This window comes from Babylonia areolata, chromosome 9, assembly GCF_041734735.1.
Source record: "Babylonia areolata isolate BAREFJ2019XMU chromosome 9, ASM4173473v1, whole genome shotgun sequence".
Taxonomy (NCBI): domain Eukaryota; kingdom Metazoa; phylum Mollusca; class Gastropoda; order Neogastropoda; family Buccinidae; genus Babylonia; species Babylonia areolata.
In genome coordinates, this window is record NC_134884.1 from 2,329,188 (window position 1) to 2,344,248 (window position 15,061).

Here is a 15,061-nt window from a genome sequence, read left to right on the forward strand (position 1 = left end):
ACGCAAGTATATTTCTGCAAGAAACTTTGTTTTATTCATCATAGTAAAAAAAAAAATTCTTTTAAGATGGTGTTGGTGTCAAGGAGATTTTTTAACGTGTTAGTATTTTCTGCATGTTTAACTTCGATTGGCAGTGCATTCCATGTTTGTGCAATTCGGTTAGCCATTGAAGTTTTACTAATGTTGGTGTTGCAGTGTTCTAAACAGATTTACTTTACTGAGTTCCTTGTTCTATCATAGTTAGACATTCTGAAGATATGTCTTGCATTTACATCATTTATGTTATTTAATATCTTTTAAGTTTCAATCAAGTCTCCTCTACCTTTCAGTGAATGTAGATTTAAGTAAGTCTTTATTGGTAACTCATATTCTTGAATTCTTTTAATAATTTTGTTGCCCTTCTTTGGACCTTTTCTAATGTTATACTAATACTATATAATACATTGTCTCTTAACTCACTCAGTATGGCCAGTCCTCTCTTCTCCTCTACGCAGACCCCTCGGATGTCCAGTGGGTGTCTCAATGACCCAACCTTTAGCTTCCGTCGTCAGAATTGTGGTATTCTCTGTCAACATTCACCTCTTCAGTATAAGAGCCTTCCGCTTGCAATATTTTGATGATGGTAATTGGGGTGAAACGCTGTTAACGTCGTCTCTTTCGCCGTTCATATGGAAAGAGTTAAGGTATGGGTGCCACACAATATTACCATATTCCACATGCGATCTAACTAATGCTTTGTATAAATTGAGAAATATATCTTTGTCTAAGTAATTGAAGGCTCACCTATGTTGAATAAGTAACAGAAATTTGTTTTTTGTTACATCTGCTCCAATTATTTGAAATTTTAAAAGAAGCTGTGGAAGGGAAGAAATGTGGATGTAGTAATTTTTTTGCATGCATATAGCAAAGGAGATTTATAACAATAATGATTTATTGTCTGAATCTGTAAAACTGAAAGTTCACTGTTAAAAGCTCACACACACACACACACACACACACACACACACACACACACACACACACACACACACACACACACTTATTTTACAGTCAGGGGATTGACAGGTTGCTTCCACAATCATGTAAAGTAAACATTTTTTTCTGAAGGAAACATACAAGAAATACTATCCAACAATTTGTTGTTCGAAATTGCTGAACCCTTGTTACATAGTAAGTATGGGAGTGGGTTTTTTTTTTATGATGTGATCTACAGATATTTCATTTCTTTTCTGCTGTTGTTCATGTTGTTAATTGTTGATACATTTATTTTTTACAGATTGTTGATCCCACCATTCTAGTTTATCCTTTCTCTGTATATCACCCTTTATTCCACCATCCACACCCCCACCTCTCTCTCTCTCTCTCTCTCTCTCTCCACGCGCGCGCGCACACACACACACACACACACACACACACACACACAGGACTGGGGTGAGATTTCACTTGCAGGTCTTTGTGAGTTACAAGTTATATCAGATGACCTGGGGGATCACAAAAAATTTCAAAGATCACCACTGTTTTTGTTTCAAGGCAGCTGGTGCCAAGCTGTTACTACAATGCAAAACACAGTGGCATTATGTTGGCAGGGCTGAGGCCTGTGTGTTTGAAGTTGAAGCCAGCTGTGTTGAAACAAAATACCTGAGTGCTTTTGACACTGTGTTTTAACTCTTGACTCTGTCATTGTCAGTGATTCATCTCATTCTCTCTCTCTCTCTCCCTCTTTCTCCTTTTTTCTCTCTCTCTCTCTGTTTCTCTTTGTGTGTGTGTGTGTGTGTTTGTCTGTCTCTGTATGTCTGTCTGTCATTCTCTCTCTCTCCCTCATTCTCTCTCTCTTTTTCTGAGAGGCTATGGCCTATTATGAATAAAATGTTCACATTCGCAAATATTCGCATTCTCTCTCTCTTTCTCTCTCTCTCTCTTTCTCTGTGTCTGTCTTCTCTGTCTGTCTGTCTTTCAGAGATCAGATTATACAGATGTATACATGTATGTATGTGTCCCTGATGTGTTTCAGAGGACTGGCGGCACGTGTTTCTTGGTTTCATCGTAGTGCAGTCACCAGACTACCAGCCTATGATGCTGAATTCAGTGCAGCCAAAGAGCGGCTGAATACCTTGAAAGAGGAACCTGACAATACTGTCAAACTTAAGATCTACGCTCTCTTTAAACAGGTGCAATGACTGGTTGTGTTTTCATGTATATCAATGTCAGAATTTGATTTTAAAATGGTAAATTGAATTTTTCTTCTTCTTCCTCATTCGCCTCCCATTAGATGAGCAGCCCAGTGTCCTCGATGAAGGCTGGCGTCCGTCGCAGCTCCTCCAGGGTGCCGTACAGCTTGGCTTCCACTGCTGTCGGTGTTGGCCAGTACTTCCTCCTGGATGCTGCATGCGTCGTACAGTCTTGAATGTGGTCGGTTGTCATTGGTCCCTCACCACAAGGGTACTCTCCACTCTGTCCAATGCCAAATTTTGTGTGCATGTGGTGGAGCAGGCGGTTGTGTCCAGTCCTCAGGTGGAAGATCTTGACCTGTTCCCGTCGTTCCAGCAAATGGTATCTGTCTTCTGGGTTATATTTGGGGTGCTGGAGGCGCCACTTTAGTCCTTGCTGTGTCTTGATGATTGTCTTGATTTCATCGTATGACACCAATTTGTTGGCCTGATCCTTCTATGCACCGTCTTTTGCCAGAATGTTCGCTTTTTCGTTGCCTCTGATGCCACAGTGTGCTGGTACCCATTGTATCACCACTTACTCCACTGGCACTAAGGGCAACAAGGGCTGAAGTGAGATGGTTCTGTTCGGTAAATCAAATGAAACAACAGATATATATATATATATATATATATATATATATATATATATATATATAACCGTACATGTCCATGCAGGAATACATAACACCCACCCCAGTTCAGTCCCTCGTGTAACACAAATGCATTGCCAATGCAAGCATATATATATATATATATAGAGAGAGAGAGAGAGAGGGAGAGTTAATAAATGAAGCTGTAAACTAATACTGTGTAATAGATATGTATAGTTTTACTACTTCTGTTATCATTTTGACAGTTAATGAGATGATACATATGTATGTATATCTGTGTGTATACATATGTATGTGTACATAACTACATGCATGTATATGAATGTGTATTGTGTGTGCGTGTGTTTATGTAAGTTTGTGCCTGCCTATGTGTGCGTATGTGTTAGGGTAGCTGTTAGATACACATGTATGTTAAAATGTATGTATGCAGCGTCTGTGTGTGTGTGTGTGTGTGTAGTCACATTTTGGTATGTGTATGTAACATAGATACGATGTATTATGTTAACAAAAGCGTTTTTGTAAAGCACCTAGAGCAGATTTCTGGATAGTGTGCTATATAAGTATCCATTATTATTATTATTATTATTATGATTCTTCAATTTTTTCTTTCCATGGACATGTGTGTGTGTGACTGGGTGGTGGGTGCATACACCATGGGAATGTTGTTCTCTATACATGTGTGTGTGTGTGTGTTTTCATGTCATGTATGGTGTTTGTGTACTTACATGTGCTTCGGTATATCGCATAATATGATAATGTTGGTGCGTTTAAGTATGTGTACATGTGAGCATCTTCATTTTAAGTGATATGAGTGAGAAACAGTACTTTATAGGCATGTAATTCAATTGCAATCCACTATGACTTTATTCAAAGTAAGGACAAGTCTGGGTAACTTGTAAAGTCAGGGAAGACCTTTTTTGACTCACTTGTGTAAACAAAGTGAGTCTGTGTTTTAACCCGGTGTTCGGTTGTCTGTGTGTGTGTGTGTGTCCGTGTGTCTGTGTGTCCGTGGTAAACTTTAACATTGACATTTTCTCTGCAAATACTTTGTCAGTTGACACCAAATTAGGCATAAAAATAGGAAAAATTGAGTTCTTTCCAGTCATCTTGTTTAAAACAATATTGCACCTCTGGGATGGGCACAAAAAAATTTTAAAAAAAGAAGCCAAATTATATGCAAACTGCATTTACTGTTATATTTATATTTTTTGTATTCTCTAAACTTGGCACTTTGACCTCTTATTCTGACACAACAACAAGAGCAGTCATTATTATCATTTTTTTGTTCAAACAGGAACTTCTTTTGCTAAGCATGGAATTTTTATTTATTTTGCAAACATTTTGGGGCAGATAGTAAAAAAAGGGAAATTACTCTGTAATTAATGCTAGGGGACTTAATTTATCACAAGTGAGTCTTGAAGGCCTTGCCTCTCTTGTTTAATTTGGGATGGAGTTTTTGAAGTCCTGGGAAAGTCATGGAATTTGCCTGTGGGTCATGTCAACAAATGTGGTGGAGTACTTACCCTATTCCTATAACACAGTCGTACTGTGATGTAGGCATTTCATTAAATTGAAAAAAAAAAAAAAGATGATAAGAAGAGCTCTTCAAATGTATTATGTAAGCTTAAGTGTGGATGTGTAGACAGTACTGCTTTGGTACACTTACTGAACAGTTACTGATTAGTTTGCTGCTCCATTTATTACGCCTCTGTCTTTCTCTCTCTCTCTCTCTCTCTCTCTCTCTCTCTCTCTCTCTCTCTCTCTCTCTCGTGCCTCTGTGTGTGTGTGATTTTTATTATACCATGCTTTTTCCTTTATGTACTATTGTATACACATGTCTATGATTTTATGTGGTATTTGTACTATTTGTATTTGTATTTCTTTTCATCACAACAGATTTCTCTGTGTGAAATTCGGGCTGCTCTCCCCAGGGAGAGCGTGTCGCTACACTACAGCGCCACCCCTTTTTTTTTTTGTATTTTTTCCTGCATGCAGTTTTATTTGTTTTTCCTATCAATGTGGATTTTTCTACAGAATTTTGCCAGGAACACCCCTTTTGTTGCCGTGGGTTCTTTTACGTGCACTAAGTGCATGCTGCACACGGGACCTCGGTTTATCGTCTCATCCGAATGACTAGCGTCCAGACCACCACTCAAGGTCTAGTGGAGGGGGAGAAAATATCGGCGGCTGAACCGTGATTCGAACCAGCGCGCTCAGATTCTCTTGCTTCCTAGGCAGACACGTTACCTCTAGGCCATCACTCCACTTATTGTATTGTGTACGCGTGTCTATGACTTCATGTGGTATTGTGTAGTACATGCTGTGACATATATGTAGCATTGTGCAGAGTAGACCCTGTGTGTGTGTGTGTGTGTGCGTGTGTGTGTGCGTGCGTGTGTGTGCCAGTGTAAGGTATGATCGCAACATATTTCAGACCATCGCCTCAGTAAAGCACTTAGAGCTTGGTCTCTGACTCAGGGTAGGCGCTGTATAACTATAAGCATTCACATTATCTGCATGTGTGTGGGGGGTGGGTGGGTGCTGATTATCTGGTTGCGGTTTTCCGCAATTTATCTTTTTTCTTATCTATTATAATCAGTGTGCAGTATAGTAGGCTATGTTTATAATTATATTCAAATAATGTTTCTTAATTCTTTCTGTTTTTACATTAAAAATACTAGTTATTACCTGCAGTGTGTGGATGTATGTATGAAACGGTGTATGTGATATTTTTTACATTTGTATCTTCGTAATATTCGTAAAAGCTGTTGTTGACTTTTACAGTTATGGTCCCCATGTTGTTTACTTGTCTGTGTTGTGATAATGCACCTGACCAAATTTCTCCAGTTGGAGATAATAAAGTTATTCTTATCTTATCTTATCGTATTATCATCTCCTGTGCAGGCCACCATTGGGCAGTGCAACGCTGCCAAGCCTGGCGCTTTTGACTTTGTGGGCAAGGCCAAGTGGGAGGCCTGGAACAGTCTGGGGGCCATGTCTCAGGTATTGTCCGCTTCACCACGCTGTTGTATTTTGTGTGTGTGTGTGTGTGTGTGTGTGTGTGTGTGTGTGTGTGTGTGAGACTATGAGTAAGTGAGAGATCAAGGGTGGGTCATGGGTGTGTATGAAAGGGTTCATGAGTGTGTGTGTGTGTGTGTGTGTGTGTAAAAGAGAGAGACTTTGTGTTTCTGTCATGTGTGTGTGTGTGTGTGAAAGGGTTTGTGAGTGTGTGTGAGAGAGAGAGAGAGAGATTCAAGATTCAAAAACTTTATTACTCAAGGATAAAGATTATAGGCATCGCCCAGTCTTCCAATCTGTCCTTGTGACAACAATAACAACATTAATGATAACGACACAACAATAATAATTTTGTCAACACTGCTACATCTACTGCTACTACTACAAATAGTAATCACCATCATCATCACTAACATCGTAAAAAGTAATAAAACAAATGCATTCACACATTCATATTCATACACCTGCACACACTCTCTCCACTCAACACACACACACACACACATACATACATACATACATACATATACACACACACACACACACACACACACACACACACACACGCACATACAGAGACATGACTGAAGTGAGAAACATATAGCGGACATAAAGAGAACAGAGAAACACAACTTTAACATTGTACATATACAAAAGTGATTAATTTGCTGATGCAGATGTTACAGGTAATAACATCCAGTTAACAGGCGAACAAGTAAAAACATTGAAGCACAAAGGTAGAAATAAAATAAATTCACTGCATGTAAAGGTATAGATACAAACTTCACAAAAAACCATGATTTTCTGTCTTTTTTAGCTGGTTAAAAAAAAAAAAAAAAATGCTTTGTGGGCCTATTGTTTGTGGAGCAGAAGTTTTCGTATGCTTGATTTGAAGGAACGTAATGAAGAGAGAGAGTTTGTGAGTGTATGTTTGTATACTTACAGTGTACAAGTTGTATATGTGTAATGTGAGGCAGTGTGAAGTAGTTTATCATGTTAGATGTGAGAGACAGACAGAAATGATGCACACTGAAATAGAGAGATAGGTGTGTTAAGGTGTAATGTATGCCTTGCATGTCATTACACCTGCACTTGCGTCATTACACCTCCGTGCAATTTATTACACCTCCACACACGTCATTACTACACCTCTGTGTAATTTATTACACCTCCACACACGTCATTACTACACCTCTGTGTAATTTATTACACCTCCACACATGTCATTACTACACCTCTGTGTAATTTATTACACCTCCACACACGTCATTACTACACCTCTGTGTAATTTATTACACCTCCACACACGTCATTACTACACCTCTGTGTAATTTATTACACCTCCACACACGTCATTACTACACCTCTGTGTAATTTATTACACCTCCACACACGTCATTACTACACCTCTGTGTAATTTATTACACCTCCACACACGTCATTACTACACCTCTGTGTAATTTATTACACCTCCACACATGTCATTACTACACCTCTGTGTAATTTATTACACCTCCACACACGTCATTACTACACCTCTGTGTAATTTATTACACCTCCACACACGTCATTACTACACCTCTGTGTAATTTATTACACCTCCACACACGTCATTACTACACCTCCGTGTAATTTATTACACCTCCACACACGTCATTACTACACCTCTGTGTAATTTATTACACCTCCACACACGTCATTACTACACCTCCGTGCAATTTATTACACCTCCATGCACATCATTACTACACCTCTGTGTAATTTATTACACCTCCATGCACATCATTCATTGACATCATTACCCCTCCATGCAATATATTACATCTCTGTTTACATCATTACACCTCCATGCATATGATTACACCTCTGTGCATGTCAACACACCCCCATGCAATTCATTGATACTACATGCAAATGATTACACCTTCAAACATTTTATTACACCCCCATGTACGTCATTACACCTCCATGCTTGCCATTACACCTCCATGCATGTCATTACACCTTCATGAACATTATTACACCACATTGAGCACCTCTCTGCATGTCACTACTCCTCCATACACATAATTACTCCAGCATGCACATCATTACACCTTCATGTAAGTGATTATATACCTCCATGCACAACATTACACCTCCACACATGTCATTACACCTACACTCACGTCATTACACCTACACTCACATAATTACACCTCAACGCATGTCATTATGCCTTTATTCATGTCATTATGCCACCACGTATGTCATTACACCACCGCTCATGTCATTACACCTCCACTCACATTATACCATCACTCACGTCATTACACCTCCACTCACATTATACCACCACTCACGTCATTACACCTCCACTCACGTCATTACACCTCCACTCATGTCACTCACGTCATTACACCTCCACTCACATTATACCACTACTCACGTCATTACACCTCCACTCGTGTCATTACACCTCCACTCACATTATACCACTACTCACGTCATTACACCTCCACTCACGCCATTATACCTCCACTCATGTCATTACACCTTCACTCATGTCATTACACCTCCACTCACATTATACCACTACTCACGCCATTACACCTCCACTCACGTCGTTACACCTCCACTCACATCGTTACACCTCCACTCGCATTATACCACCACTCACGCCATTACACCTCCACTCACATTATACCACCACTCACGTCATTACACCTCCACTGATGTCATTACACCTCCACTCATGTCATTACACCTCCTCTCGCATCATTACACCTCCACACGTCATTACACCTCTCGCGTCATTACACCTCCACATGCATCATTACACCTCCATGTGTCATTACACCTCTTGCGTCATTACACCTCCTCTTGCGTCATTACACCTCCTCTTGCGTCATTACACCTCCTCTTGCGACATTACACCTCCACACGCGTCATTACACCTCTCGCATCATTGCACCTCTTGCGTCATTACACCTCCATGTGTCATTACACCTCCACACGTCATTACACCTCCACACATGTCATTACACCTCCACACATGTCATTACACCTCCTCTCACATCATTACACCTCCATGCGTGTCATTACAGCTTCATGCTTACTGTTTTTTTCTGTGTACGTCATTAACCACCTTATACTTCATTACACCTCCGTGTGCATTATTACACGTCCACGCAATTCAGTACTCCTCCACACACATCATTACACCACCATGCACGTCATTACACCTCCACTCACATCATTACACCTTCACTCAATCCTTCTCACGTCACACCTCCATGCAATTTATTACACCTCCATGCACGTCATTACAACTTCATGCTTATTAATATTATTTTATTTCTATGCATGCATTACACCACCACATACTTCATTACACCTCCATGCACGTCATTACAACTTCATGCTTATTATTTTATTTCTATGCATGCATTACACCACCACATACTTCATTACACCTCCATGCACATAATTACACATCCACGCAATTCATTACTCCTGCATGCACGATCATTACACCTCCACGCATGTCATTACTCCTCCATACACATCATTACACCTCCATGCCTTCACCCTGGAATTGCAGGACGATGCCCAGAAAGAGTACATCACTCTGATCAACAGTCTGGCTGGCGCTGAAGAGCCAGCCTCCTCAGAGCCCCCGGCACCTGAAGATCGCTTCCCTGGGCTGAAGATCACCAAGAAGAACAAGGTCTTCCGCATCCAGCTCAACCGACCCAGCAAGAAGAACGCTCTGACGTGGCAGGTACTTTAAATTACACATACTTAACCGTGACCCACTAGTGCTGACTCCAGCAGGGGTCTGACACTCCTGTCCTGTACAAACTACTATCCACCTATGCGGAGAAAACGAAAGTAGCTACAGCCGATAACTTCCTGGAAGTAGGTAACTTTCCTTTTGCCCCCCTGACTAGCGCCTTCTTTTTCCGGCAGCCATTATGACTCCTGTTGTGCTCTTCATACGGCTAAGGTTTCTTTTTTTTAGTATTTTCTGTCTATCGATTCTCTGGTGTTCTTGTTTTTTGTCAAATTATGTCTTCAACCAGGTCACATAATTATATGGTTCGATTGGGAGATCGGGCTAAAACTTTTGGTTTTGTCAATTGAATTATCTACATTTTGAACATTATTGAATGTTATATTCTTCATGCTCTGACTTGGCAGATACTGTTTTTTTCGGTTTTGGTTTTTGTTTGTTAAATCAGCTACATGTTGAACAATATTGTTCGATATGTTCTTCATAAACAGTTCAGAAATCTGTGAATGTGCATTTTTTTTGGTCCGAACAGTCATCTACCTATTCAACCATATTGAATGTTGTAATACTTGTAAATGATTCAGAAATCTGGGGACGAGCAATACATAAAATTTTAATCATCAAACATTGTTTCTGAACTTTTTGTCAGTATCATTTTTTTGTTGTTGTAATTTTGCTGATAGGAGTCCACAGAGCAGCTCAACAGAATACACATACTACTGAAACCAGTCCCAGTACTCAAAACCAGTTACATACATGGCAGTGCTCAGATAATGTACATCTGGAATCGCAATACAAACAAGAGAGGCAAGGCCTTCAAGACTCACTTGTGGTAAATTAAGTCCCCTAGCATTAATTACAGAGTGATTTCCCATTTTTGCTATCTGCACCAAAACGTTTGCAAAATAAATAAAAATTCCATGCTTAGCAAAAGAAGTTCCTGTTTGAACAAAAAATGATAATAATGACTGCTCTTGTTGTTGTCAGAATATGAGATCAAAGTGCCAAGTTTAGAGAATACAAAAAAATATCAATATAACAGTAAATGCAGTTTGCATATAATTAGGCTTCTTTTTTTAAATTTTTTTTGTGCCCATCCCAGAGGTGCAATATTTTAAACAAGATGACTGGAAAGAACTGAATTTTTCCTATTTTTATGCCTAATTTGGTGTCAACTGACAAAGTATTTGCAGAGAAAATAGCAATGTTAAAGTTTACCACGGACACACAGACACACACACACACACACACACCCACTCACACACACACACAGACAACCGAACACCGGGTTAAAACATAGACTCACTTTGTTTACACAAGTGAGTCAAAAATCAGTCACCCTCTTTCCTCCCCGCACAACATCTGGACTTTGTACTCTGCTTGAAACCAGTCATATACATCAGAATGCTCAATTTGGAAACAAATGATGGGCGGAATAGCCGAGTGGTTAAAGCGTTGGACTGTCAATCTGAGGATCCCGGGTTCGAATCACGGTGACGGCGCCTGGTGAGTAAAGGGTGGAGATTTTTATGATCTCCCAGGTCAACACATGTGCAGACCTGCTAGTGCCTGAACCCCCTTCGTGTGTATATGCAAGCAGAAGATCAAATACGCACGTTAAAGATCATGTAATCCATGTCAGCGTTTGGTGGGTTATGGAAACAAGAATATACCCAGCATGCACCCCCCCGAAAACGGAGTATGGCTGCCTAATGGGGGGGGGGGGGGGGGGGGGGGGGTTAAAAACGGTCATACACGTAAAAGCCCGCTTGTGTACATACGAGTGAACGCAGAAGAAGAAGAAGAAGGAGGAAACGAATGATGAGTATCCAACAGCAGCTGTCAGTCGGTTCTACCTAGCAGGCAGCCTGTTGTGCAAATGACTCTGTGTTTGTAAAGCTCTTGGAGTTTGGTCTCTGAAGATAGATGTGATAATAGTGTTCGTATCTTTTTCCTTTTTTGACTCACTTGTGTAAACTCTGTGTGTGTGTGTGTGTCTGTGTGTCCGTGGTAAACTTTAACATTGACATTTTCTCTGCAAATACTTTGTCAGTTGACACCAAATTAGGCATAAAAATAAGAAAAATTGAGTTCTTTCCAGTCATCTTGTTCAAAACAATATTGCACCTCTGGGATGGGCACAAAAAAATAAAAAATGAAGCCTAATTATATGCAAGCTGCATTTACTGTTATATTTATATTTTTTGTATTCTCTAAACTTGGCACTTTGATCTGATATTCTGACCCAACAACAAGAGCAGTCATTATTATCTTTTTTTTTCTTTTGCTAAGCATGGAAGTTTTATTTATTTTGCAAGCATTTTGGTGCAGAGAGTAAAAAAGGGAAATTACTCTGTAATTTATGCTAGGGGACTTAATTCGCTTTAAACTGATCTTTCTTATCTTAAACATTACATTTTGAAATTATACTCAATACATAAAAAGCTTGGATTTTTTTTTTTTAAGTGTATCACAGGTGAGTCTTGAAGGCCTTGCCTCTCTTGTTTGTGTGTGTCTCAACAGATTTCTCTGTGTGAGATTCGGGCTGCTCTCACCAGGGAGAACATGTGGCTACACTACACTGAGAGCGCCACCTTTTTTTTCTTTTTTTTTTTTCTGCCTGCAATTTTATTTGTTATTGAAGTGGATTTTTCTTCAGAATTTTGCTAATGACAACCCTTTTGTTGCCGTGGATTCTTTTATGTGTGCCAAGTGCATGCTGGATTGGCTTATCGTTTGATCTGAATGTCTAGCATCCAGACCACCTGGAGGGGCAGAAAATACTGGTGACTATGGAATTCCAACCAGTGCACTTAGATTTTCTCACTTCCTGGGCGGATGCTTTACTTCTGGGCCAACACTCATCATCATCATCATCAAATAACGTAGATGTCAACTCACAATACTGAAGATCAGCTGAACAAAGTGGTGTGTTCAGAGATGCCATCTGTTACGATTTTGCCATAATTTGTTACGCTCAACCACAGTTTGTTCCGACGTTACGCCAACGTCAAAATTGTTCTGACAAGTTCATTTTTGACTTCATGGCATGGTCACATGCTTTCCTGTAGTAACATTACCCAGACGCTCTAGACCTATTGATCACGAAGCCAGGGCAGTCTCTACTGACCGTGATCTCACGTGACAATGCTCAGCTTATTGTGTGCGTGTTTACATCGAAACAGCATTGAATGGACCGATCAGCTTAATCATAGCAGTTACACCGTGTTGCACGTAGGCCCAAATGTTTGTATAGCATATAGATACAATGTACATTTGCTTATGTGGCTCAGTGTTCCTACCAGATTCAAAATGTTCTGGTAATGTCCAGTTTTAGCATCCTAAATTATTGCACCTATTGGTTACGTTTCCATGGTTTGCGGGACAAAAAACGGAAAAAGCAAGATGGTGGCATGTTAGTTTTAGTGGCTGAATCTGCATCAAAATGGAGTAAAATAATGTACAAAATAAAAAGTTGAAATCCACCCAAAATGGGTTACATCTACTGATGATAATATTGTTTCATACACACACACAAATTGCTGGTAAAATAGGTTCAACAATTAAGGATGCTTAACTTGGACTTCACCAAATGTTCCTACCAAATTTCCTGATTGATCCTACAAACACTTGACAGGGGTTGGCATCTGCGTGTGTTGCAGATGTAGGCTGATTGATCCTACAAACACTTGACAGGGGTTGGCATCTGCATGTGTTGCAGATGTATGCTGATTGATCCTACAGTTGTACACTGATTGATCCTACAAACACTTGACAGGGGTTGGCATCTGCGTGTGTTGCAGATGTATGCTGATTGATCCTACAGTTGTACACTGATTGATCCTACAAACACTTGACAGGGGTTGGTCATTCGGATGAGATGATAAACCGAGGTCCTGTGTGCAGCATGCACTTAGCGCACGTAAAAGAACCCACAGCAACAAAAGGGTTGTTCCTGGCAAAATTCTGTAGAAAAATCCACTTCGACAGGAAAAAACAAATAAAACTGCACGCAGGAAAAAATACAAAAAAATGGGTGGTGCTGTAGTGTAGCGACGCGCTCTCCCTGGGGAGAGCAGCCCGAATTTCACACAGAGAAATCTGTTGTGATAAAAAGGAATACAAATACAAAATACAAATCTGCGTGTGTTGCAGATGTATGCTGATTGATCCTACAAACACTTGACAGGGGTTGGCATCTGCGTGTGTTGCAGATGTACGCTGACATTGGCAAGGCGCTGAGGGAGGCTGCTCAGGACAAGGATGTGTCTGTGGCGGTGATAACTGGTAGGTCACGCTGACCTCACTGTGACCCACCTCTTCAACGCTGTTTGTTGACCTCTCTTTCTCTGTGTCTCTGCCTGTCTGTCTGTGTCTCTGCCTGTCTGTCTTTGTCTCTCAGTCTCTTTGCCTCCCTCTCTTTGTCTCGCTGACTGTCTTTCTCTCTGTCTCTCTCTGGTTCTCGCTCTGTCTGTCTCTATCTTTCTGTCTTTCTGTTTCTCTCTCTCTCTTTCTTGCTCTGTGCACATGTGCACGCAGCATACACTGGACACGAGTTTGCACACACACAAAACGTATGCATGTTCATGTTCACACGTTCACACACACACACACAGAATTGCCTCTTCCATTAATAATCACCACTACAAGTTGGTATCACATATATCCTCCAAAGACAGACAGTGGACTTCAGCTCAACATATAATCTGTGGTGATTGTGTATGTATGTGAAAAAGTCAGCTTGGACTGTTGTCTTCTAAGTCATGATGCTGATGTTGTTATACTTCCTTCCACTTTAAGAAAACTAGAAAGAGGAGACTGTTATCTGCAGGCTGCGCACAGCTGGGACTTTATTCATGGGGAAGGCATAAACACAAGTGCCCGGACTAAACGTGTTGTCGGAGACAGTGCATCGGAAACTGGAAATAATGGCTGGTGAATTAAGCCAATTCCCGAGGCCAAACGTGGACTAAAACGGCCAAAATCTATTCCAGCAATTTCGCTGGACTATACTTTGTATACCCAGCATTGTTTTTGATCAGTAGACAGTACTGCAGTTGACTAGAGAGAGTATTTCGCGACAGAATGTTCCTACTAGAATGCTGCTTATGATGCTGATGCTAATAATGATAATATATGATGATTGATAATAACAGTGTTTATTCCTATCAAAATACCACAAAAAGAAAAGAAACATTATATATCCAAAAAATATCACACACAGAGATTTGATTTGAATAGATTTGATTAAAAACAAAAGAGAGGTAACTCATACACAGATCCACAACTTAAGTCAGTGCTGCTTACTCTACCAATTCAGCTGGCACACAGATAGATAAAAGGTACTGGATTTTTCCGATCTCCCAGGTCGACATATGTGCAGACCTGCTAGTGCCTGAACCTCCTTCGTGTGTATACGCACGCAGAAGATCAAATATGCACGTTAA

General features: G+C 40.3%; 1 protein-coding gene across 1 annotated transcript in view; it reads left to right on the forward strand.

Annotated features, from left to right (window-relative positions):
* Positions 1–15,061, forward strand: part of LOC143285994 (enoyl-CoA delta isomerase 2-like) — a 34,223-nt gene that overhangs the window by 1,001 nt on the left and 18,161 nt on the right. The window contains exons 2-5 of the mRNA XM_076593474.1: positions 2,012–2,168; positions 5,726–5,824; positions 9,423–9,602; positions 13,829–13,901. Coding sequence (XP_076449589.1) covers positions 2,012–2,168; positions 5,726–5,824; positions 9,423–9,602; positions 13,829–13,901 — 509 coding nt within the window. The remainder of the gene's footprint in view (positions 1–2,011; positions 2,169–5,725; positions 5,825–9,422; positions 9,603–13,828; positions 13,902–15,061) is intronic.